This window comes from Pavona decussata, unplaced genomic scaffold, assembly GCF_977016875.1.
Source record: "Pavona decussata unplaced genomic scaffold, jaPavDecu1.1 SCAFFOLD_602, whole genome shotgun sequence".
Classification (NCBI taxonomy): Eukaryota; Metazoa; Cnidaria; class Anthozoa; order Scleractinia; family Agariciidae; genus Pavona; species Pavona decussata.
In genome coordinates this window covers 4,189,219-4,215,663 of record NW_028145860.1, presented here as the reverse complement: position 1 = coordinate 4,215,663, position 26,445 = coordinate 4,189,219, and the positions used below count along the sequence as shown (strand labels likewise).

At 40.3% G+C, this 26,445-nt stretch overlaps 2 protein-coding genes across 2 annotated transcripts in view; both read left to right on the top strand.

Moving 5' to 3' along the window:
- The window catches only part of LOC146449497 (uncharacterized), a 124,477-nt gene that overhangs the window by 50,145 nt on the left and 47,887 nt on the right, over positions 1–26,445 (top strand). The window contains exons 6-12 of the mRNA XM_085101832.1: positions 13,854–14,394; positions 15,208–15,266; positions 15,747–16,007; positions 16,544–16,803; positions 18,519–18,662; positions 18,986–19,649; positions 20,452–20,775. Coding sequence (XP_084957958.1) covers positions 13,854–14,394; positions 15,208–15,266; positions 15,747–16,007; positions 16,544–16,803; positions 18,519–18,662; positions 18,986–19,649; positions 20,452–20,775 — 2,253 coding nt within the window. The remainder of the gene's footprint in view (positions 1–13,853; positions 14,395–15,207; positions 15,267–15,746; positions 16,008–16,543; positions 16,804–18,518; positions 18,663–18,985; positions 19,650–20,451; positions 20,776–26,445) is intronic.
- Positions 1–26,445, top strand: part of LOC146449498 (uncharacterized) — a 119,789-nt gene that overhangs the window by 89,360 nt on the left and 3,984 nt on the right. Inside the window, exons 8-11 of the mRNA XM_085101834.1 lie at positions 733–915; positions 1,222–1,491; positions 2,668–3,567; positions 24,074–26,433. Of these exons, the coding sequence (XP_084957960.1) occupies positions 733–915; positions 1,222–1,491; positions 2,668–3,567; positions 24,074–26,433 (3,713 nt within the window). The remainder of the gene's footprint in view (positions 1–732; positions 916–1,221; positions 1,492–2,667; positions 3,568–24,073; positions 26,434–26,445) is intronic.

Genomic DNA, 26,445 nt, shown 5'->3' with positions numbered 1-26,445 from the left:
TTAGTCCACGGTGAGTATTAATAACTTGTACTGTTCTAGATGGGTGTTACCAAAACTAAGACCCCCGAAAACGAAGACCTAAGACGTAAGACCCCATCTTAGCTTTTGTAGTACGAAAACTAAGGCCATAAATGTCTAAATCATGAGTCACAAAAGAATTTAAAATATAAAACTCACGTTACGTCTGTCAAATTCCTTTGGTCGAGCGCGATTAAGAGCGAGAACTGTTGTCTCGAACTCCATGTGTAATGTTAGACTAATCTTGAAGAAAGACCTTCACGCGAATAAAACGTGGGGAAAACCTACTGCTAGCACGAGGTTCAGATCTTCTTCGGGAAAACGTTTTTATTGTGCTTAAAACACTTGTCTTTCGTATAAAAGCCAAGGCATTCTGCAATGGATTTAAGCTCCGTAATTGCTGAAAATAGTAAGCGGTGCTTACACTTGAAGAGGGTCTTAGATTTCGCACCCTTCATGATTATAGCCATCGGAAGGCACGTCATCCTGAAAATATCTTCTGTGCCAAATTCGTACTGAAATGAAATGTTTTTGGTTTCGTTTACCTCACCGCTGCGCTGTAATTGGATCTAATTGCTTGCAGAGTTTCAGGTGCATCGAGAGTACTGTTGAGCCGGTGAAAAGTTGAAATACTTTTTTCATGGTACTAATGCAATTATCAACCGTCGCATTTTTATTGATTTGTGTGAAATGGTTTTGTTCATATTTAACCAGATCTGTCAGTCATTGATTGTCATGTAAAAGCTGAATCTCTCTCTCGTGACGATCAACAAGGAGCAAGTCGATGGTCAAGGATTCACAGTACCTTACCAGAAAGAACCAGTACTAAAGACACAATCCAGGTACCAAGGTCTAAAGAGGTTTCTCCTTCATGCATGGGGAAAACTCGGCATGAAGGTAAGAAGAAATTTCACCTTGTTATTAACATTTTTGTCGCTTGCTATATACTGAAAGGGTAGTGTCGCAGTTGGGGTGTCAATGTGTCGTATTGTGCCAGATTCCAAGCAGTAACTTACAAAAAAGCTGAAACAATCGCCTTATGAGAAATAAGGCAATTATCCAACAATTTGTATATCTTCTCTGACATGGTTTGAGACGTCTCATCTTAATTACGGCAAGAGAATATACTGAGATTGCTTACAATCTTACCACTGTTAAAACGTTTTATGTAATTATAACATTTGAGGACTTTTTCATCTTTAGGTTTGGTAATTATTGGCTGTAAGGTTTCCCACAGATCCTTAGAGGTTGTCAGGCAGGTATTTGATACTCTTCGTCCTTCACTAAATATCTCCACCGATATTACAGTGAAGAACCTTTCACCTATCGAAGCCGTGTCATATTTGCTGGAAAAGCCTCCTAGATTCTGTGTGTTAGTGGTGGATGCCGCCACGGTCAAAGATGCTTATAAGGAATTACCAAGACGTCAAGAAGAATATGAACTTCTTCTCAAAACAGCAGCAAATAACGTTGGTAAGACAGTTGCCGTCCCTTAACGGCTACCCTTCCAAAGAATAAAAAGTCCGCAAACTCGCCATTGTGTTTGTCGAGGCATGCTGACGAGGTCCATTTAGATGGAGTTGCGTTCAGTCTCTTAACTTCTTCTGTTAAAGTTATCCCTTATCTGTAAAACCCTTAACGTAGCCTTGTTGCTCACGTAATTAGTACGCCAGAGATTTTCTGAGAGCTAAAACGAATGTTTGGTTTGGTTTTGTCAACAGAGTTGATAAGGTAATTTGACCACTGTAAAGAGATTCAAGTAGACTACGGGCAGTCCCTTATATACCAGTACCACCTTCCCCGGGGAGAATTTGTCTTCCCTTGAGTCTTGCCGATCGTTTAAATCTCCCGCTCCTGTGGTAATCGGAAATTTCGAAAAATCCCGCGAGTATTAATATTTAGAAGCTGTTGCCGCCATTGTTTCAAAAGGCCATATATGGGCAATTTAAGTTCGTATAACAAAGTCTATTGTTATCAAAGTTGATCCGCTTTTCTTGATACGGCGACAGTAAGGCGAGCCAACCACGCCAGCACGCGCGTAGTTCGTTCACTTTACTGTCACTGGAGAAAACAACGGACGAGATGCGAGTGGTGGTTACCTTACGATTGTAAGGTCTTCGTCACTCTTACAAAGGGCTAACACTCGAACTGTTAGGACTCGAATTTCTTCACGGTGGCCAAATTACCTTATCAACTCTGTTGAGTAAAATGAAACATTCGTTTCAACTCTCCACGGACGCAGCACCACAGTTTCGATAGAAACTAACCCTTTTTCCTGGGGTAACCCACTGATGAACTAGTATCCCACGGGGGTGGGGGAGTAGAAACGTTTGAAGTTTTTCATACCATACTACAGAAACTGGATTTAAGTACCAGAAACAATGCGTACACGGCTAGTTCGTTTACTTCGTTGGATTTTGCAAGGGCTTGGCCCTTTTATCCTTGATTGCAAGGTTTTTATTTTTTTACCATTTCCAATACGTTTTTCCGATCTCGGGATCTTCCTTATCAGCTAATTGGTCGGTACAGTAATCTCAGTTAGTCAATGCCATTTAGATTGCCCCGGTATATATTAGCCGTCTATGATAAGTACAGGTAGATCATACTACGCAGCAAACATAATCATGTCACCTTTGCCTAACATTTCAGTTGAAAAAGTCATCGTCATGATCAGCGCTCCTTGCTCCCTGGTCACTGAGAGAGATGAAGCTATCTTCACACAGACCGTCGGATCCGTCCTTCGTGACACAGGCAAGGGCTTGGTCGTGTGGGTTAAGGACCACCGGATTGCTGTAGATCCCCAAGTCTTGCTGCAGATGATACTGAGCTGTCCAACATCATCTTTGAACACACAACCACAGAGAAGTTTTGCAGGCGATTTCCCACCGCCAACCAATGCTGCCAATGTTTCAGCGGCCAGAAAAGTCCAAAGTCCACCAGAAGATCGCATGCCAAGTCATCCACTTCTGGAAAGGCATGATGTTCCTTTTCGTCAGGAACAAACCTTTAACCAGTTACACCAAACTTTGCCAAAGCAAACACCTGATCCAGTCAGTGGCAGAGAATACCTTCCCCCTGTGGGAGGGTTCATCATGCTAAAAACTCGTCTTTTCAGAGGTATAATATCTTATAAGCAGAGCGATATTGAAATTTTTCTTCCTGAATTTAAGGTCCCGGATCATATACAGAGAGAGTTGCAGGAAACATTTTCCAACACTCCTGAAGCTATGGTTACAATCACGTGGGAGAGAAGTGGTCAACTTGATTGGTCCGTTGTTACGGATTCCAAAACCATAGAAAAAGAGGAATCATTGCACCTTAAGGAAAACGAAACTGTGGTGTTAAAAACTCGTGTTTGTGACGGTTATATATCAATGGAAGAGGGCGACTTAGAATTTATCAATCCGCGGTGGAAAATCCCTGACAAAATTATTTCTAATTTACACGATAAATATTGGTCGATACCTCATGTTCAACTGTGTGTCATTTCTGACGAGAAAGGCAACTACCGCGTCCAAGAGCAAACTACAAGAAAGGAGAGAGCCATTGGTAGGTGGAACAAAGTAAAAAATAAAAAGCGTGAAAAGCGCATTTAGGTAATTGTTAAGACTACTGTGAAATGCAAGACTGTAAAAATATTCAGAAGGAACTTGTACATTTAACCGTTTTTCCAGTTGCAGATTAGAGTTTGATGTGCAGTGAATCACCAGAAATAGCAGGACCTTCTGGGGAGCTTGTCCCTTTAGGAAAACAACTCTATTTTTTAGAGGATTTATCATTGAACTAAAGTTATCACATTGTAGAATGACGATTGTAAAGGTCGACACAAACACCAACTTGACTACCATGTCTGCCATGCGTAGTGAAAGCAGTGGTATTCATAGAGGGTTAAGTTGTTTTCGATTAGTTAGAAAAAAAAACATTTCGTTGCATCTATTTGGTGTTTGTACGGAGAGGACCAGTTAACAATTATTTACCGAAGTGGAGGTGAATAGTGATGGATGGATATTCGAGGTAAATATCCATCCATCACTTTCACCGACACTGAGGTGAATAATTGTTTTAGTATACAGCTATTTCAATTAACGTTGTCGGTTCAAAGCATGAGGCTAAAAGACAAGACCGAAAGTTTACGTGGGATTTTTATGAATAAATTCATCAAAATCAGTCATGCCTGGAGAAAAAAATAGGCTGTAATTAGCAATACAATGACCTGCACGTGCAGGGATGATTTTGATGAAATTATTCATAAAAAATAATCCCACAAAACAGTGCGGTCTTGTCTTTTAGCTTGATTTTAATCCGACAACGTTTATTGAAATAGCTGTATATCACACAAGCTGAATAACAAGTGGACCAAAAAATTATTTTATTTCTAATGTTAGTACGTACCGCACAAGTGAATAGTACATCACTATTCACCGCCACTTCGGTAAATAATTGTTAAATATTCTTGTTACTAATTGTTTTTTTGTTTTTTGTTTTTTTATCTATATTCAGATGCTTGTGTCCTGGCGTAGATGCAATATTTTGTTCAGCCTACGTAGTAGAAGGGGCACAACTTGGATAATGCAGGAGGAGAGAAGGGAGTTGGTATTTAACTCTGTCCTCCTCAGTAAATGCTCCTTGGCGTTCCCAAATCAGTTGCTCCTTGTATTTACTCTTGTACCGTCTATGCAGACTTTCGAGGTGGAGTTAGGGTTGTAGTGACGGAAACGGAAGTGTCCATTTTGTACCCCCTTGAGCCATTGATTTAAACATAAAAACTGAAGACCTTTCTTAAAATCTTAATGTTAATTCAGTGTTCTTTTCATTTGCAAGAAATTAATCAAAGTTTTAGACGTGAGTTTCATAAAAATCGAAGTTACGATGGCAACGTGATGACGTCATTGTTCTTTTTACTTTTACTTAGGAAATCTTGCGGTGTGCTTTCAAAATGGCCGAAGATACTTGTAGTTGAGATTCGAGTTCAGATACTTTTCTTTATGTGTACCGTGTTAAAATACATTAATTCTTTCGGAGATATTCTGGCTGTTAACATGAAACAAATAAAACACAATTCAATCTATTTCCTGTAACTTTTGTTTGCCGTGCTTATGGAAAATGCAGTTTGAGTTTATGTTTTTATATCTAATGGCAAACTTTTTCCTGAAAAGTTACCAAAATCGCTTCGTAATATTTCGAAAAAGAATAATTTAAACAAGGTGTGTATTTTGCTCTTGGTACGCGTTTAACATAAAGGTCATGATAAAGATAAAAACAAACAAATACCGGGCGCAGAATTTTTCCTTTAAGTTTGTTGTCCTTCAGTTGAAGGAATACCCTAATGCTCCACCCCTCCCCCATCCCGCGTTCACTGATAATTGGAAAGTCACCAGAGGATGACCCACAATACTACCCACAATCCCAGAGCGTTACCTTCCATATCCCCACAAGTTCCTGGCTTTGCAACGAGCCAAACTTTTCTTCAAGAAACGTCTGCGAGTAACTCGTCATAACAAGTCCACAACAAAACTGCTTCTGCCTCCAACAGTTATTATGTCCCTCAACCATAAAACATCGGGAAGAATTCGCCATTAAACTTACCTCAGTACTGGCGTTTATAACTGCAAACTTGGTTTATCCCCAGAAGATGCTAAATGCTGGAAGCCTGATTTTGTTAAGCCAGATTACGTGTCAGGTGATCTTCTAAAAAACTTAACGCTGGTGTTGTTATTCTCGCGGATGAAAAATGATATGTTATGCTATACAGCGGCTAAGAGGACAGAGGGCACAGTTTTTTTCCCAATACGGACCGATCCAGGCTGGTGAATAAAATTTTTTTCCCGCAAGAAAACAAGGCCAAGGTCTTGCAACAAATCCGCAAAATTGAACCGCTCCCGGAACCAATCAGAATGTGTGATTTACAGAATTCCATCCGCTCGTGCACTGACAAAGAAATAACAGCTCGTATTCCACGCGTCCAAAAAGTTATACAAGTCAAATTTTATTTTGTATGAAAATATATGACAAGTCATGCATTCTTTTTTGGTCCAAAGGACCTTTCTTTCCAGTTATCAGATCGACATCAACCTCTATAAATCTGATCCTGTGATTATTTTCTCTACTAAAATTTATAGAAAATATTGAATAGCGTATTTCAAAATAACGATTCACGCAACATTTTAGCCGCGTGCCGCTGGTTTTCAGACACCCGCTTAATTTTGACCATAATTTTTGGGCTACTTTCATTCCCTTGGCGTGATTGAGACATTTCGTGAGCAAGTGGTGGCGTGACTTTTGGTATGTGTACCCACAAGCCTTTGTTCCCTTTGCTACGCATTGAGCTTACAGTTTGAGGTAGAAACTGTTGTCAGTCTTGAAACAATCAGCACGAAATTTGAACGATGTTTAAGGGGGAGAAACTTAACTACAAGTCTGTTTCTAAGGGCGCGAAAAGGCTCATCATTCGTCAGCGGTTGCACGCTGCACTTTTAGCCGGCCGCAGCCGCGTGTCAAACATGGCGGGAAAAATAAATTTGTAAACACAAAAAAAGTAAAACACTCCACCGGTTCCGAAAAAGTTGCCTTTCGTTGTAACATACCCTTATCTTTTGCCGTGAGTGGGCTTTATTTACCATGCCAAAGGCAAATAGAAACGCCGAAAAAGCGGTTAAAAAGGCTTCCCTTGCCGCCTCAAAGCGATGGCTTGCAAACCAGAAGTCTAGTTGCCTTATCAAAACTGGCGCGACGCAAACAGATCTGACATGGAAACGACTGTTCTTGCGTTGATAGTGCCAGTCTCCAACCGAGCAAACTAGCGTGGGCTTCAAAAACCATTAACTCCTCGGAGGAAATTGACTTTCGGGAACAGTTTTTTCATGGACCAAGAAGAGATTGATATTTTGCATAAGCTGTAGCATGGAAATGCTTCTCCGATAAACTGACGATGAGAATTACAAGAAAAAGTGCATTTATAGCTTCTTAAAGATTTATAATTTTCGAAATATTGTACATTTCCTTAAACGCATGCTACAAGTTGTCGTGTTTTGGCAAAACATATCGTTATATTTCGAAAACGATCCACTCAGTCCGAGTTTTAAGACGTTTTCTATTGTGTTCACGTGACATACCAAATATGGGCGTGGTTTGAAACATTTAAAGGAAACGTGAATTGAACAAACACGGCAAACTTTGATGCCCACTGGAGATCAGGAACCGAAAAAAAGGAGGTTTGAGATTTCCTTAGCAACAAACTTGTGGACTCCCCCCTTAACTGTCTCACTTTGGTTTTCACGTAGCTTAATATTCTGTCTGTTCAATTCTCGAGATGTCTTGGTTTTGCTATTAGTCAGATGAATAGTAAAATGTCTGAGGGACAACTTCCGCTTTTGTCGAGGTGAATGATTCATGGTAAGTTTATGTGGATTTATGTTATTTTCTTGAGTTTTTTTTCCTTGTTTGAACATTCTTTATGTAAAAGGATCTGGATCATTGTGCTATCATTCCACAGTGCATACGTTTCAGTTTACAACGCTTTAAAAGCAGTGTGATGTTGCTAAGACTTGTTGACTAAGACCACAGTTGTAGGTCTACATGAGCTACATGCGTATGGATATTTAACAGTTCTAAATATGATATTTTTTGTGGGTTGTTTTGGAAATATTGTTGTCTAAATTTCGATTTAATTTTAACGCCATACAAACTCTTATATCACGCTTGCATGGTTACCTGTGTCACATACACTTTGGCGGACCTGTGGTCTAATACCATAAGAAATTTTGGCCGGAGTCAACCCGAATAAAGCTTAAAACCCGTGCCAAATATCTGAAAGTGTACAGTACAGATTCGGCACACCACGATAAATTCGACTAGATAAAATGCGATAGTCAAAACTTCTTGCCAAATGTTTAATTAAGTTCAGCTTTTCTTAATTTAGATTTCACCCTGCAATATTGTTATTTAGTTTATTGTAGAGGTTTTAGTTTAGTTTCTTATATTATCCTGTTATAATTAAGAAAAAGAAGTTAAATAAAGTTAATTCAATTCAATTGAATATAATACTCAAGTTTTCATGAAATGGACGAGTGATCGGTCATGGTTCGGTGGCTGTCTTGGATTTAAACAACTCGGACATTTATTCGGACATTGAGGCTTTTGGTACATTTCGGACCTTCAATCCCAGTTGTCACGGATACTCATTAAAGCAGGGGTGTTTTCGTTTGTAAAAATAGGAGTGATCTCCGAAAAAGGTTTGTTGCTATGACAAATACTTGGCAAAAGGCGACAAATTACCGGCCTTAAAGTTACCATTTTTGAAGTTCAAACGTTTTTCTATCTTTTGTGCAATCTCGTACCCAGAGTCCTCAGGCTCTTTGGCCAGCGGTTGGTCGCCAGGAGGGACTCTGGGGCACTGGAATTTTATTACCGTAGAATTTCTGCGGTGAAACAATGCAAGCTGTTACAGGAGAGCCAATCAAAAAATTTAAATAAAGTTCCAGTTCTCCAGAGTCTCTTCTGGCGACTAATCGCTGGCCAAAGAGCCTGAGGACTCTGGGTACGAGATTGTCTTTTGTGCAGCAAAAAGTAAAAGATGATCAGGTTTCGATCACTAGTCATGCCGGTCAAAAAAAAAAGAGCTTCGAGTTTCAATTTGTATGCACTCAACAAAGTAGGTGGGAAAATGTTGTCTGAAGGAAAAAACAGATTCTGAACAGATGTAGGCACCGAACATTTTGATTCACACCGTTGTTCATTAGAACTATGTGTAGATTTATTGCGGTCAGCCAAGTCTGAGTGTCCTTGTATAAAAGGTGGCTCTTTTAGAGGAGGTTTCCGTCAACCAAGGTTTAACTGGCTCTGCATAATCCTGGTTCTAAAATTGTAAATCCAGGTTATAAGGCCTGAATACACACGTTAGTAAAATTTTTTTTTCACACCAGGAAACATAGGAGAAACTTATTTTAAGCACCTATCTTTAAATCGTCACGTGTCGTGATACACCTCCAATATTGGCTGTAGTCGTTACTTTAATCCTTTTTTAGAGTAATTTTTCTTTATCATTAAAGAGGCTTTTGTGGACGCTTAATAAATGGAAAAAAATATTTGAGTTTATTCTCATACTATAATGCGTTACACAGTAACTTGTTATGAGGCTTAGTTTTGTAGGGGAAACTGCATCTAACGTGAACGTACGTCCGGTTGGCATCATATTGAATGAGTGCCAGACAGGTTCCTTTCCCCCACTGGTCAGTCAGAAATGAGTTTGGTTAAGAAAGGGTTTCTGTCGCCAAATAAAATGTTTTTTTTTTTGTTTTTTTTTTTTAAATAATATCTTCAATTTTTTAATGTTAGCGAATAGAGTCCCCATTTGCACATTTAGCTTAATATATAAAAAAATATATTAGAAAATACTCAGTTTGTGTTTTTTTTTCGGACGTAAAAATGGTGGGAAAATATTTCAGCATTCGCGCGATTTTTTTGAAATAAAGGTAGTAGTTTTTCATCCTATTTTTTTTTTATTTTAAATTGACTTTTATTAATGCAATGGCAATTACAAGTGGTTACAATTAGAATTAACTAAAAAGAAGTAAGAAAAGAAAGGGACGAAATTACAAAAAACTAATAAGAGATTGGACCTTAGCTTAGGTTTCCAGAAAAAAAAAAAAAAAAAAAAAGCACCCAACTTATAAAAGGGAAAGAGGGAGTATTTAACCTCTTTTTTTTTTTTTTAACTGACAATTACATACTTTTAATTAAGATTACAATTGAAATTAGAATTAAACTAAATTAAATTAAATTAAATACTTCAAACATCTAAAATTACTGCTACTAAATTAACTGACAATAACATATTTTAATTAAGATTACAATTGAAATTAGAATTAAACTAGATTAAATTAAATTAAATACCTCAAACATCTCCCATTTCTTTTTAAATTGGCAGATTTTATTTGTCTTAAAGGCTATGTATTTTTCTGTTTCATATTTGATTTCCAAAATTTTCTTGAAATGTTTAAAGATGGGGTTAATTCCTTTACACCTACAGGTCCACAGATACGTTTTTCCTAAAATTACTATATAGTTAAGCAGATCCATTCCCTCCTTCAGAATGCCTATCATAATGTCACGTATCGAGAGGCACTCGCAACTTCCAAGCCTATTTAATATACAGGAGGACACCAAATTCCAAAAATGCTTGGAAAAAGAGCATTCAAATAGGATATGATGAATAGTTTCTCGATGCTCTTCACAAAAGGTGCAGTTTGGATTTGATACATACCCTATTTTAAAAAGACGGTCATTTGTGTAGAGGATGTAATTTAACACTTTGTATTGAAAAGAGCGTACATACGGTTCGCTAGCAACCCTCAATGAGTGCCAGACAGGTTCCTTTCCCCCACTAGTCAGTCAGAAATGAGTTTGGTTAAGAAAGGGTTTCTGTCTCCAAATAAAATGGTGAATAACAAATGTTTCCCCTGTATTTCAGAGGAACGCAGAGCCTTTTTTTGTCTTTTTCTTCATTGAGGACACCAAAATCGAGCAAGCAAAAGAAAGGCTCTGCTGGCAGGGTGAAATATAAACAGCGGAACATTGAAAAACGGACGAGGATAACGTACCGGAAATTACGATCTGACAGCGTCAGTGACCCGGCGTCACACAGATACATATCGGGACTCACGGTTAGTGTTGAAAAATAGTCAATGTACAAATGGTTTCTGTCTCCAAATGAAAGATGAAAATGTAATGATTAGAGCCCAGGGATTTTTTAAAAGCATCCGTATGAAGCACAGGGTATTTTACTTAACAAATGTCTTTTTCCCCTGTATTTCATTCTGACTGCAAGTAATGCAATTCTATCTGGTGGTTACTTTTGTCACCGATTAAATACACAATAAAAAGTGCATAGAAGAACTGAAGATGAAGTTGTACAAAGCATGCATACAGTGCAATAAAAAAAGAAGGACCTTTTGCATTATCCATTTATACATGATAAATCAAGAAAGGCTAGTTACAGCATTTTTTTTTTTTTTTTTTTTTTTTTGCCCACGTTCTTCGTCGAGTAACACATGCCTGGGTGAGTTGAATTGAGGAAAATTCCAATTATCAGGAAACAAAATAATGAAATGAAGAAAGCAAACTGGAAATTTGTGTCGATTACCGTCAAGACTGTTGTCAAATTTGTAATTAGTTCATGTTAGGAAATGCAAACACACGCACATCGAAAACTTCAAAACTCAGGAGTACGAGTGGTCAAAACTGATCAGCTGGTTTGCCTACAAGAAAACGTGATTTTAAATGTGAAGAGGCATTATTGTGCTTAGTTAATTAACCGTACATCCCCCCTCCCTGCTCCTTCTGTAGGTCTGCGCTCTTAATAGATTTGTCAGATTGCGGAGAGAAATGTAGGAGTGCTGGTGTTTAGACCGAAAGAGGTCACTATTGGTGCGTAAAGCTCGAACCAGTAAAATCTTTGTCGCGTGTCGCTGTTTAGCACATTGTGTGACAAGTTACTTCTTCGCGTGACTCACCAATCCTTGTACCCAGAAGCCTTTGTTACTTAGTTTTGTGATCGAGACTTCTCGCTTGTAACTCAAAATGCAGTTCAGTTTTGGTTTTTGAAACGACTAAAAGTTTGAGCTATACTCATTTTAGCAGACATATAGCGTAGGCTATATGCTATTCCCTAAAAGAAAACTGGCGGAAACAAAAAAGCGTTGTTGCTCGTTCGAAATTTCTCGGAATAACCTGCTTCCGCTTTTTATCAGAAGGTGAGTGGTAAACTTGAGGTTTCTCCTCCGCTTAGTATTTCTTTGTGGTGTTTTGTTAGCGCAGTTTAACCGTTATCTTCTGCAGCCGTAAATATGAAATACTTTCGACATAACAGAGTTCAGAAGGACCGAAATAGATCATTTTTTCTCGCCGCTGTTTCCCGTTAATTTACCAAATATATCCTGACACTGCCAGCAGGCCATCACCTATACCTACCAGATAAGGGAGTTAGTTCTGACAGAAACCGTGTTGACGGTTTGGTGGCGGACTGAAAGCGATCAGTTTGTTTTATCCACTGAGTTAATAAGGTAATTGAGCGATCGTAGATTCGGGAATAGACGTTTCTTGGCAACCGGTCGAAACGCCTACTCTCGAATTTCTTTACTCTGCATTACTGTACGTAGTTAACTTCAGTCCCTTATCAACAAGTTGATAAAACCTCTCAAATTTTCTTTATCAGTTATAGCTGACTGGCGAAAAATCTTTTAGCTAAATGGATATTCCATTACTTAAGATGTTCCAACAGCTTTTCGATATTTTTCTTTCCGCTCAGCGTACTACAGATTCAGCGTAGATTAATTCCTGTAATCTCTTTTATTGCGGTTTTGCAAGATATACATACAATCAGGCTTAAGTCTAGTACCCTCCCATGTTCTGACTCAGTTATGTCAGTCACTCGCTTAGCGTTAAATTTTCGTTAAGTGAATGGTTCCAAGCGAAGTGAAAAAAAAAGCCTGAATGCAAAATAATGTCAATGCAGTTTGCATATTTAAAGTTGGCTGATACTGCACGCGTTGCGTGACACGGGGTAGCGGTCGAACTAACGATCACAGTAAGGAAAAACACTGAAATTGAAGGGGCACTGTCACGGACATTTTGCTGGATTTTGATCAAAGCTACTCAAACATCTATCATAGAACCTTTTCTCTAATATAAAATTATTTGTAAAGCACCGTGTGGAAAGTACTTTTTCATTGGAAAAGTCTCTAATGAAGAACAAACTATAAATCAATTTATAGCATTTTCGTCAAAATACACAGGAAGAACTTGAAAAAGATGGCCAATTTTTTGTAATCCATTTCCTTCCTAGCCATCCACAGCAAAAGATAACAAATATCAGCTTATGTATACTCGTAGGGTAATTGTTAACAATACTGAACCATTTTGTTAACATTTCCATCGATATAAATATGTTTTTGGAATATGTAAGCCTGGTTACTAGATGTTTGAACTAGTAATCGGAAGGTTTTAGGTTCGACTCCTGATAGGAACACTCCGATTTTTTTTCCGAGTATGCCTGTGTCATTTACTGATTAATACATCATTCTCAAATATGTTTTTGTTTTCGCTATTCAAAAACACACTAAAAATTGGTGACACTGTCTCTTTAAGCTACAGTGGCATTTCCAAGAGCTAATAACTGAAAAAGAACTTAGAAAGATCGAAGCCGTTCCCCTATTTGTCTTTACAACTGATGCCATTGTCAATAATGCTACATCTACCAGTGCTTACTGACCGTTACTAAGTCAACCGCCGCAGTTTCGATATCATTCATAGCAAAATTTGCACGATTAAAACGCCATATCAGGTATTTAAAATCAGCAAAGGTGTTTGTATCGTTCTGGTCAAAGATTTTTGATTGGAACAAATCTAAAAGTAAACCTGCTCCTGAAGAAGCTACAAAGCATGCACTGTGGATAGACAGTCTTCATGTGAGCAAAGTTTACGAAACTTCGATCAAGGGTGTGTACCCAACGGTTGCTGTATGAACCATCCAAGGTTATGTCAGATAGGAAAATGCGTTAAGCCGAGCATCGCTATTTGTCCTTGAAGTTGAACATCATATTCAGTCATAATCAATTCTTTACTATCTACTTTTTATTTCGCGTATTTATCCGTCTGTTTGTTTGATTGTTTGTTTTTATTTTGCGTATTTGGAACCAACCGACATGCTCGGTCTGAGCTGTATAAAAACCAAATTATCTTTGTTAAAAATTTCTAGAGACAATAACCTCTAGGGTAAAGCCATCCTCCTGGAGTTCGTCAGAGAGTGGAATAAAGATAATATCAACAGAAAGAGCAAGAAAGAGAAAAATATCCCAAGGACTCAAAAGGGCCGATGGCAGAGGCAGCTGAAAGAGAAGGAGAAGAGGCGGGACCCAGACCTGCGGTTGACTTGTCGATTTCATTTAATACTTTGAAAATCTCTCTTAAAATTGCTGACAGGCAATTGGCCGGAAGAGCATTACTGGGGATTGGAATTGGGTGTGGCGTGAGTTTGGGACTTCTTTTTTACAGAAATCCGGGGTTGGTAACGAGCGTGATCACAGAAGTTTTGAGTAGACCAGCGATTGAAGTCGGAAACATTGCACCTGGTTCGATTCTCGTGGATTTGTACTGTGGTACAAAAGAAAGTTTCCTGAATTTCATGAAGGATTTTGAGGCAAAGAAAGTGGAGCAACGATTGGAAGAAAAGTTTAAAATGGCTGGATTTGAAATGAACTTGGAAGTGACAATCACAAATGAAATAGAAGTGTACAAGAGGCTGGCTCGGATTGACAGAGAATTATACGAGAAGCTGCTTCATATTGGCAAAGAACTATCTGTCAAAAATGTTCAGGAAAGGTAATCATGTAGTAATCATCGTCAACTGGGTTGTAAGTTTTCAGAGCTCTATCTGACGCTTACCGACACAGCGGCAAAATGAGTGCGCATGCTCCGCAGATTTGTGATTCGAGCGAGAATCGATAACGTATGCTCCACTTCAATCACCAAATTCACACCTGTTACCAAACTATTATTCTTGTTGAATACGATATGTGATGGAGGAAGTTCGAAGGAACCTTCTCTGAAAGCGGCAACCTTATCCATTTTGATTTGGGCTTCTCCCCGGAAACTCGCGAAAACAGACAATGGAAATTTTAAAAGTGCCGCCATTTTGCCGTACAGAATGCTTACGCGTGACGAGCATGCGCACTCATTTTGCCGCTGTATCACGCTTACCCAGATATGAGATTCTTGCGGTTGGGGGGGGGGGGGGGTGCTCCCCAACATAAGTTATAAAGGTATTTACGCGTGCGGCAACAAAGGATAACGTTTTGGAACCGTTTTGGTCTGAAATAGGATACAAATTTTAACCACATTGGCCTGAACGGTCTGAAAACCAGGTCTGAAAATGGGTACCGAAAAATGACATATTTGGGTCTAAAATAGAGCCAGGGTTTGGCGGACCAAGCTGCACACCCCTTCATAGCTAATTGATGCTTAATCTTAATGCCAACCAGGTCTGGCCAGGCCCAACAGTTCCCACATGGAAAACTGAAACATTTCCTTGTAAAAATCAGTATACTTTGACAGAACAAGCACAGAAGCTATCCAGCAATCATTTATGAACATGTGCATGTTGTGTTATGAACGTACTTTGCGAATCACTTTCAGGATAAGTGAGCAAACAAGCCAAAGGGCTGACGAAGACCTAGATCCACTGATCCAGCAGGGTGAGTTGACTTCATTGACAAAACAATGTTAGTTTAGAGCTTGGGCTGCCTGTGGGTTCTAAAGGCCCGGATTTTACTCTGCCAGTTGTCAATGAAACGTCTTTCACCAGCCACATTCTTCAGCAAGAATACTCATAAGGCATTCGGACCACTCCGACGAAACTACTCGAACTGTTCGGTAACCGAACTTGATCAAACGATTGGGTTTAAATGAGTTCGGCAATCGAACGCAATCAAACCTAAAAATTTGTGTGAGAGTTCAATTGTAAGCTCGATTTCAGAACCCAATCGAACGTTCGACCAATCAAATCAATCAATCGACCAATCAAAATACACGCAAGAACAACAAAGAATTAGGTGAAACGAACCATATATTGAGGTAGCTTTACTGAAACATCATTTTATGATCCATTACCGTTATCAGGCTGTTTGTATCTATTTTTGTATCCCTCAATGTTCCCATATCTCCTGCTTTCCCAGAAGGTTCAAGAACCGAGCCGAAACTGAAGAGTGGGACTGTTGTGCTGTCGACAGTTATGCGGCATGGCGTCATCTCTTACGAAACTGAAGACGTAGAGATTTGGGAGGATGACAAGAAATCGAGGGTACCTCCAAACGAGGCACGACGATTGGAGAAAAAGTGGAAGTTAGTCCCTATCGCTCGTTTGACACTTGTTACTGATGGTGATGGCGTGGTTCTAATGACAGTAAAGCCGGATGAAACTGGGAAGAAGCAGCAGGGTTAGTTGACTTTATTGAAAAAACAATGTTAGTTTCCACCGTTTACACAAATCCGTTGTATTCCCATACAAATCCTTGTAATTAAATGGTTCTCTTATATTGAGTTTGGGCTGCCTGTGGATACTGAGGGCCCGGCTTTTAATCTGCCAGTTGTCAATGAAGTGTCTTTCACCAGCCACATTCGATCTTCAGCAAGAATATCATAGGGCATACGGACCACTCCGACGAATCTACTCGAACTGTTCGGTAATCGAACTTAATCGAACCCAAACATTTGTGTAAGAGTTCAATCAAAGTTCGATATCCAAACCCAATCGAACTTAATCGAACGTTCTAGACAATGGTTCTAGACCATCACTCAAAATCAGTAGACAAGAATTTGGAAAACTAATTTCTAGCGCGCAAGAACAGCAAAGAATTAGATGAAACGAACAATATATCGAGGTAGCTTTACTGAAACATCATTTTATGATCCATTACTGTTATCAGGCTGTCTGTATCTACTTTTGTATCCCTTAATGTTCCCATATCTCCAGATTTTGCGGAAGGTTCAATAACCCCCTACCCGAGAGGGAAGGTGCTGCTGTCGACTGTTATGCGATATGGCGTCATCTCTTACAAAAGTGAAGACGTAGAGATCTGGGAGGATGACAAGAAATGGAGGGTATCTCGACACGGGGCACGACGATTGGAGAGAGATTGGAAGTCAACTCCTATCGCTCGTTTGAAACTTGTTGCTGATGATGATGGCGTGGTTAAAATCACAGTGAAGAATGAAACCGGGATTGTACAGCAGGTGTTAGAAAGATGCACAATTTCCTAATCAGACGTGACTGATATACAGTACTGGCCGCATCAATAGCAGCGTAACACTCACATAGCATGAATGTATGTAAATCCGCGCGCAGTTTACGAGCGCGTGAATGTAGGTCAAGAGAACGTCACATCACCATCCCTGTAAAGGAAAGAAAAGTTATTTTAACAGCCACAACAGTTATTAGCCTTCATTTAACCTCAAGCGGTATGATACGCGATTATTTACTACAACACTGAGCAGTGGTCTAGCTAGACAAAGAAAAATGCCACTGTTTTGCGCCAAAGTTATCTAAATTAAGACATTGCTGATACTTAGAGACGAGAGAAAACATGCCTGGCCTCTCCATGTAGTTGTCATTAAATTTGCTTAATCATTCTCGTTCCTTCATACGCGAGAACGATAATTTTACATTCGAGCCCCTTTATGCACATCCAACGCGTAGGTTTTTACCTCGGAATACTATCAAACCTCTTTCAACGGCGCGCAGATGTGAGTGTAATGTGTCTGATATGCACTGAGGTTTCTTTTGCTGTTGTAGGGTGAAGTTGATACGCTTTTTCTGAGGAAGAAGTGAATTGCCCGTAACAATCATGCGTTCAATTAATAGTGTAATCAAGCAAAGATTCTAAAGAAAAAAATAGGGTGTTATTTTTTTTTAATTCCGTCTTCCCAATCCCTATTATTCCAAGAACATCTTCTATTTTATCATTCGAACATGCGAGATAACCGAAAATGTTGAAGTTGGGAAGCAAGAGCGGGATCGAGGTATGTTCCTTTTTTTTGACGGCGATTGGCGATAGACTTCGCGATCTAACATTGTCAGCACAATCTCGCCCTTTTCTCAAGGAGTTCGGAACGCGCATTGACATGTTTTCAGTTAAGTCGCTTTCGTAATCCCATGCAGTCTGTCTTGCTGTCCCTACCCTTACCATCTCCACTGCCGTTTCCGCATTCAAACAGCACTATTCAAGATTTTCGGATGAGTGACTAACAATAAAGCAATACATCTTTGAACATTGTTCTGCAAATGCTAGCACAAGTTGTCTCTGACCGCTTTGTGCGCCAATTTCTCTCTAAGATATTGCAGACAAACCAAGTTTTGTCCACAAAGTGCAATGCGCGTCTACGTAACACTGAAACTCTATTGACATGTAACTGATAAGTTGTAACGTATGTTGACTGTTGTAGTCACTAAAAGTGATCGCCACAAGTGCTCGGAAAGTTTAGACTGCAGAACGGAAGAAAATTTTTGAGTTGGTTTGTCGTATGAACACTCACTGTCTTCAAACGAAACATTGGGCTCGATTACTAGCCATTATTGGGGAAACTGGAGTCCGCGGAGGAAGTCTCATGCCCAAAGGAGTCCTAGCGCACCTCCAACATGTTTCAGGAACCATTAGGTGAATTGGTTTTCCAGATGTCACGCATTCAAAGAGGAAACAAAGATACACAGTGACCACCAATCCGACATAAAAGATTTGAAAAAAGGTTTAGTAAACTCACAGAATACATCCATCTCACCGCGAGTGAGTCTCGCGCGCGAGAAATAGGCATGCTCTCGGCGCTCTGCGTGCTTCTCGAGTTAGCGCTTCCGGCGATTTGGGTCTCCCTCCGCTGATTTCAAAAAACCCTCAAAAGAAAAGAAACGACTGTTTTGCAGTCTTAATCGCGGTATCACATTTTTTCCTTTTTAGGAGTTCAGAGAGATATTTGAAGCGATGAGGGCGCTTGGAATTTCGTTGAAAGGAGTATGGACACAGTCACTAGACGAAATCAAAGGTAGACTAAGAGATGCTCTGCACCAGTCCGTGAAGGAGCCCATGTGGCATGCAGGGCAGGTATAAAGAAGTAGTATTATAACAAGCAATACTAGACAACAGTGTCTAATCGGCATATCCACTGGTATATATTGTTTACACAAAGACTTCAGTTACTTTATTTATTTATTTATTTATTTATTTATTTATTTATTTATTTATTTATTTATTATATTTTGTTTTACTTAAAGTTATCAATAATTAGGTATGAATAGCTTTTGCAATACTGTATTTGTCATAGTCATGCAAATAAAGCTTGTTGTTGTTGTTGTCGTTGTTATTGAGGGGCGGTCCCGACAATGTTTACAAGACGCAATTAAATAATCCTACTTTTTGTCTTTTAGAGAGCAAAGGTCAAAGAAAATTTACTCATAGAAAAACAAAGACGAGAAAAGGAAGAGAGAAGAAAAGCAGAAGAGAAGAAACTGAGTGAGAGAGAAATAGAAGCAGCACAACGCTTAAGGTTGGTGCATGAACTGCGTCTTCGCCGAGCTGAGCTTTACGAATACCGATTTGGCACCAAGATTAGGCCTGACAGTTTCCATGGCCTGCCAATCGACGATGTAACCCAGTTGAGGATCGGCGTATTTGGAGCTCCTGGAGCAGGCAAGAGAAGTTTTATCAACACGTGTGAACGGGCTGTGAGAGAAACGGAGAAAGGTTCGGTCCCGGACAGCACTACAGTGAAAGAAGGCACCATTACTCTCCAAGACTACCTGCCAGAGATGTTTTTTCGCTTGGTAGATGTACGTGGTTTCTTTAATTTCAACGGAAATAAGGAAGTGGAGTTTCGGAATATTCTGGAAGGGAAGTTCCAGCCAGATGATAATGTGATCCCCCCGTTAGATCTAGAAGGCCAAAGCAATGCTTCCCTTATGGGCCCGTCTCCCTTGTTTGCAAACCAACTACACGGGGTTATCTGGGTTGTTAAGGCAAATGACCCGTGGCTCAGCGATGGACCTTTCAAAGACGATCTGAAACCACTGCGAGATATTTTGCGCCGAAAAGGTAACGTTTAGCTTCTTTTCTATATGCTGGTGTATAATTTCACTGGTATCGTAGGTTACTTATGTCTTCAATCTTTCGGTAAAAGCCGGAGAAATACAGGAAGTTAACTTTACTTCTTCTATTAAACCAAGGTCCCTAATAGACCCTTCTCCAAAATGGCGGCAACAGACTTGAATGAGTTAAAATAGACCATTAACGAGTTGCTGTGAACCTCATTATGAAAGTGAGGCTATGTGCAAAGTTTTTGTTATGAAAATTAGTTTTCATTCATATGCAAACAAAACTAATTTTCATGTGAAACGTTTCGCACTTAGCCTCGCTTTCATAGTGAGGTTCACAGCAACTCGGAAATGGCCTATTGAACTGAATGAAAAACTGATACCAGCACTGGAAAGAGGACCTTTACTTCAACCTCGTTCCCAGGGCCTTTTCCCTAGCTTGTGGCCACCCCCAAGCTAGGGAAAAGGCCCTGGGAACGAGGTTGCCTTTACTTTAGTAACCTTGCAAAGTTTCAGCATATCAGGTGTAATATCAGCTGAGAAAATGTAAGTTGAAAAATGAAACATGTACAGACGTCCTCTCTTCTAACAATCTGGTCGGGTTGTTCAAAGATCGGATCAATTATACGAGCACAAAACGCTATTCAGTGGATAAAATGTATCAGTTGGAGTACATTTTATGCGCTGGATAACGACTTATCGATTGGATGAAGTTATCTGCTCTTTAAACAACTGGGGCCAGGTGCGCACTTCTCAGGAAAATTGTTTCTATGTTTCTTTTTGTTTACCACACTAAATAAAAGGAATTGGGCCTATCACCGTTGTGACGCACCGTGACACACTAAAAACGGAGAAGGAATGTGAGCATGCCCTGTACGAAGCATCAGCAGCTACCGGTAGCTCACCCAGTCACACATTCTTCATGACCAACTACACAAGAGAAAACAAGGAACGTAATCCAGAGACAGAACGTATGACCTTTGATATTCTGCACTACGCACTACTGACGGCTGAGCGAGCTGTGAAGATTATGAAACAGCAACAAAAGAACAAAGAGGAGGGTGAGGTGATGCATGCACTGGAAGGGACAAGCATCAGTGGTCACGTGCCTCCGGACTCTGCAGACGGTAATTTTACAGCGGTTAAAATAATGCAGTTCCCGCCAAAATTTTGTTAAACGTTTTGGAAGCCAAAAGCTCTTGCAAGTTACGTCATCTCTGGTTATATCTCCATTGTTAAAATTTGTTTTCTCGACCATATTATTAAATATGACTGCCAATTCGAAGCCAAAGAACAACGTCAGGTCTGAAGTTAAAAACACGAAAGCTTAAGGGGGGATTCAACCTAAACGTCATTTTTCCGCCACTTGACATGGCTCTAATGGAAATATCTCGTTCACGTTTCAAGCAATCCAAAAACCCTACGCTAATCCCGTGAACCTATGTTGTGGGGTGTTTTGTGAATTTTTGGGTGATTTCTGAATATTTGGGAGGTGATAGTTTTTCTAGAAGGATTGGTAAAATTAAGAGAAATAAGAAATATTAAAGATTTAGTGAAGTTTTAAAATTAGAATTTGTAGTTAATAATTAATAGACGGACACCAAGTTAGTCCACTAGCAACCTGGGGTACTCTTACGTGGGTATCAACTGTCTGTTAGTGTTCCAAAAATCATTTTCCTTCCTCTATCTCTTCTTAAAACCTCTTCAAATTTCATTCAAATTTAGGTGTATTCCCCCCTTAAGCGGACAACTTGATATAATGAACTAAGGTTTCAGTCAGGTCTCAACAATAAAGAATCGGTCGTAACCGACCATCTACAGTTATCCAGTTTAAATCACTTACATCTTGAAATAGGACTACGAAGATTCTCTATTTTTCCACGTGAGCGAGCGCGCATACTACCTCCCACGTAAAGAAGCAAAATGCGTCCTGGCGGGGAGCAATTTTCACGTGCGCGATTTTCGCTACCTTCCGCGCATCGCGTCTCCTCGCGGGGAGCAATTTTTACGCGCGCGTGGCTCGCACGCGTTGCTATCCCTTCGGAAAACAAGAAGCTGTTTCCAGCTTATACTCAGGCCATATTTGACGGTGTGGTGCGTAAAGCCTACAATCTGTTAACAGTGATAACCTCCAGCATCGCCAATTCCCCCAAATAGATAGCCTGCGAGCAAGCTCTCTTGGGGGTGCGGGAAGGATCCTCTTTCCCCCTCCCGCCCCCCACCCCCAAGAGAGCTTGCTCGCAGGCTACCAAATAGATAGATACAGAGATATAGTGAGGCAATAAGTAACCACCAGATAGAACTGCACTTCTTGCAGTCAGAATGAAATACAGGGGAAAACGACATTTGTCATACGAATGCTTTTTATAATCCCCGGGCTTTAATCCTTACGTCTTCATCTTTCGTTTAGAGACAGAAACCATTTGTACGGTCCTAATATGTATGTGACGCCGGGTCAATGACAGATCGTAATTTTCGGTATGATCTAGACCCGGAGGGGGGGGGGGGTACTCCCTTATGTGACCTTAACGGAGACGTGCGGCCCGATGGGGTATGGTTTTCAGGGTGTTTTGTCTTGAACGGGGTATCTATTTCATCACTTTCTGTCTTAAGCAGGGTATCCCTACATGACCTAATGGCTTAAACAGATTGCTAGTGTATTCTTATTTCATTCTAGTCTTAAACAGGGTGTGATTTTGGGTTAAATGTCTTAGAAAGGGCCTGAAAATTTTGAATTCTGTCTTAAACGGGATAGGGAAATCGGAGAATTGTGTCTTAAACAGGCCGCACCTCCCTACCCAAGCATCTGTTGAGTACCCCCCCCCCCCCCCCCGGATCTAGAGTAACGTTACGCATCACGCGTACGTTTATATCCTTGTACGTTTTTCAATGTTTCGCTATTTATATTTTTAAGTGAAATTCAGGGGAAAGCATTCGTTATTCGCCTTTCAGTTGAAGACAGAAACCGTTTCTACATTGATTGTTTTTCTATAGTAAACGTGAGACATCTTTATCTATCTTGGCCCGCGAGGTCATAGACTGATTTAGTAGCCAAATTTTCGGTTAAACAAAACTAACCTTGAGGCACTCAGGTTAACCTAAAAAGCACTCCGGTTAGCTTAAAGAGCACTCCAGTTAGCCTAAATAGCACTTAGGTTAGCTTAAATAGCTCCCCGGTTAGCTTAACGGTTAGCAGTTTATGTTGGGGTTGTTCATGCCTCGCATGAATCGCATGTTTTGTTTATGCCTCGCACGTCTGGCTGGCATATTGTAAATACTCCTCACGGCCCGAAAACAAAGAACGCGACCGAGAATTTAAAGAATTTGATAACACGACAGAAAACGTAACTCGTACCAGCTGAGTACAGAAAACGAGACCGAGAACAATAACTCGTGGCCCGAAGTCTTATCTCTCGGCCCATCGCGATCCCCAAAAGAAAAAAGAATTTGATAATGCTACCGAAACCTTAACTCCGTCTGCCTTACGGCCCGAGTAATAAATAAAGATCACTTAGTGTCACTGCAGGGCCAAATTTCACCAGTGATTTTCTGTCAACAAGCAAACTATTGCCAACATGGGCGTGTTTAAAATCTGTATGTGTTTCTATACAGTTCTCATTATTCACTTTAATGAGCACTTCTCTGTATTTCCATGTATAAAGAAAAAAAACAGGTTAGGTTGAAAGCTGTGTTGCGAATCAGTGGGTTTGATGATTATATTTGAGATGACATTATAAAGCAGTAATTGTTTAGTTTTCATAGTTTTCCTTAGCACTGCTAATAAATTTTGATTTTTGAAGTTTTAAAAAGCTTTATTGTCGTGTCAATTTAAGTTAAGTTAATGACAATCCTACTGTTCCCAGTGTAGCCGTAGTTTGGCTTGGTTATTTGTTTACTTACGTTACTGATTGTGGGTCACGTGATGGCCACCAATTCTTACACCTGTAGTACAGGGTTGTGATCAAGGGCGACCTGCACCATTTTCGATGTCTTACATGGTTGGTCGAGAGGACAAAAGAACGAACAACAGAACAATGCTCCCAATCTTAAAAAACAATGCAGCTGCAGGTTATCAGGGTCCAGTGAAAATAGAGCTTTTGGAGGGTGCAGGTCTACTGTGTGATCATGAATGTTTGCAAATTATAGACCCTTTCGTTTAATGTTCCGCTGAATCTCAGTTTCGTTGACAAAACATCAACATTCATACTTGATCCATGGCGTAGACCAGCTCAACCTGTTTCCGCAGCTTGGGATCAGTCAACATAAAATGTAATACAATAACACACTTTTTTATGTTTTTATGTTTTTGTTTTTTGTTCTTGTTGTTGTTGTTCTTGTTTTTTTTTTTTTGTTTTTTTTTTTTTTTGTAGTTTCTGAATTATTTTTCTTTTTTACCCTTCTGTCTCTCAATATTTTTCTTTGCAGTGGCTCCTCCAGAGATCAATTTGCGTGGCCGTTTGGCCTTGGAAGCCTACAACAAAGCCCTTAATGAAGGAAAGACTTGTGTGAAGAGGATTCCCGTTATGTTGATTAGACAGGATCGCTCTGGAAAAACCAGCCTAAAGAAATCACTGAGGGGGAATCCCTTCAACCCAGACGAAGACAGCACTGTGGGGGTAGATGCTGATCCCTCGTACTTCCAAGTAACCACTGAGGTCTGGAAGGCGGGAGAGAAGGACCAAGCGTCAAATTCTGAAGACACAATTTCTTATGAGCTTCATGCGGCTCGATTGGTCGTCGAACATTTGAAGGAGGACGAATGCATTCTTGATGAAAGGGCCGCCGAGTCTGTGCAGTCTGAAAACATTCCCCTGGTTGACACAATTGCTCCAAGTGTGAATGTTAGCAGTGAGTTTAGTGAGGCCTCTTCAGACGAGTCTGGTGCAAGTAGTCATGTCTTAGCTGAATTTCCTTCAGATGTCAAAGAAGCTGTGCTAAATGAGACGTCAGAAAATGCCACAGAATCTGTTCAGTTGTCCAGAGTTTCAGATTCCGACACCGTTGCTCATCCTACACAGAAGAACGAAAACGTCCATCCTCTCGCGTCAGCAAAGATACCAGATGAGATAGAAACCCTGATTAAAAAGTTACTGCAGGAAGTCGACCAAGTGAAAGAAGAATATGTTTATTCCGTTCTGTGGGATTTTGGCGGACAATCAGTGTACTATGTAACGCACCCGCTATTTCTTACCTCAAGAGCAATGTATTTGTTGGTTTACGACCTCAGCCGAGATCCTCACGAAAGAGCCAAACCTGGTATGAAGCAGGGGATTTTCACGCAAATTGAAGACAGCTTTGACACGAAAACTAACCTAGAGTATCTAGATTTTTGGATGAGTTCCATTGCTGCTCTAGCCAGTCAAGATGAGAACCACCCTGTGCATTCAAGATCAAAATCTAAGGTGCTTCCAGAGAAACTTCCTCCTGTGTTCCTAGTCTGTACGCATGCGGATAAACCTTTTGGTGGAGTGGATCCTTTTGTACTAGCTCGTGAGGTTTATGGTTCTTTACAAACCAAAGCGTACAAAACGCAGTTGTACGGTGGTGTGTTTGTGGTGGATAACACAAAGTCAGGCCTTGAATCGGAGTGTTCGGAAGTTACACGCCTCCGAGAAACAGTACTTGCTGTTGCTAAGGAGCTACTGCAGATGAAAGAGGTCATTCCAGTCCAGTGGATGAAATATGAGAAGGCGCTCCAAATCACTCGGAAGGAGGGTCATAAGTGGATTTCTGTTGAACGAGCAAGACAAATCGCATCTGAAGTGTGCAAAATTGATGGGGAGCAAGAGTTTGTGACATTGCTAAACTTGTTGCATGATCAGAGAATTTTGATACATTTTGATGACACGCCTGAATTGAAGAAGTTGGTTGTCTTGGACCCTCAGTGGTTGATTGATGTGTTCAAGAAAGTAATTACAGTGAAGCCTTATGACTACCAAGACAAAGAGTTTACAGAACTGTGGAATAAACTTGAGACAACAGGAATCCTGGAAGAAACGCTATTGCGGCATGTTTGGGGTCCTTTGTTAGACCAGCAAGAAACCTCTGAAAGCCTCATTGCAATCATGGAGAAATTCAGCTTGCTGTGTCCTTGGCCTTCATCAGATGCCTCATGCAGCAACCAGTACCTGGTGCCGTCCATGTTGATGTCGCATCCACCGCACGACATCATCAAGTTGGTTACCACAGCACAAATTCCTTCTCTTTTCGTTAAGTTTGAATCTGGGCAAGTTCCTCCAGGTTTGTTTCCTCGATTCATCTTGCAGTTCTTTCAATGGGGCAGAGATGAATTTTGGAGCTCAGATGACCCTCAGTTGTATCGAAATTTTGCCAGGTTTTACACCTCTGGAGACGATGACTGCTCTGTTGTTCTTTTTTGTCATTCCTCGTCCATTGAGGTTGTTGTTCACAGAGGAAATCTCAGTCCTGAATTAGCGGAAGGTCTGAACACCTCTGGCGATGCGTTTGAAGTGTCCTGTGCTCGTGCTGTGCATAGACAGCTGGGTTTAATGCTTGAATGCATGCGCAAGGAGTTCTGTTGGTTGAGGAATACGAGGTATGAACTGTGCGTCATCTGCCCGGTCTGTTGCCAAAGAGGAGTAGTGAAATATTGCCGCACCCACCACAAACAGAGTTGTCAGAGAGACGAGTGCCTGCACTTCTGGTCCGAGTCTGAGTTGCGCAGTGCCAATCATTTCATCATTTGCAGAAGGTTGGCTACTGCATTGAAAAACAAATTTCATGTCAACCAGTTTGCAACTTGGTTTGCATCCCCGGATGAACCGGTAAATAAATAC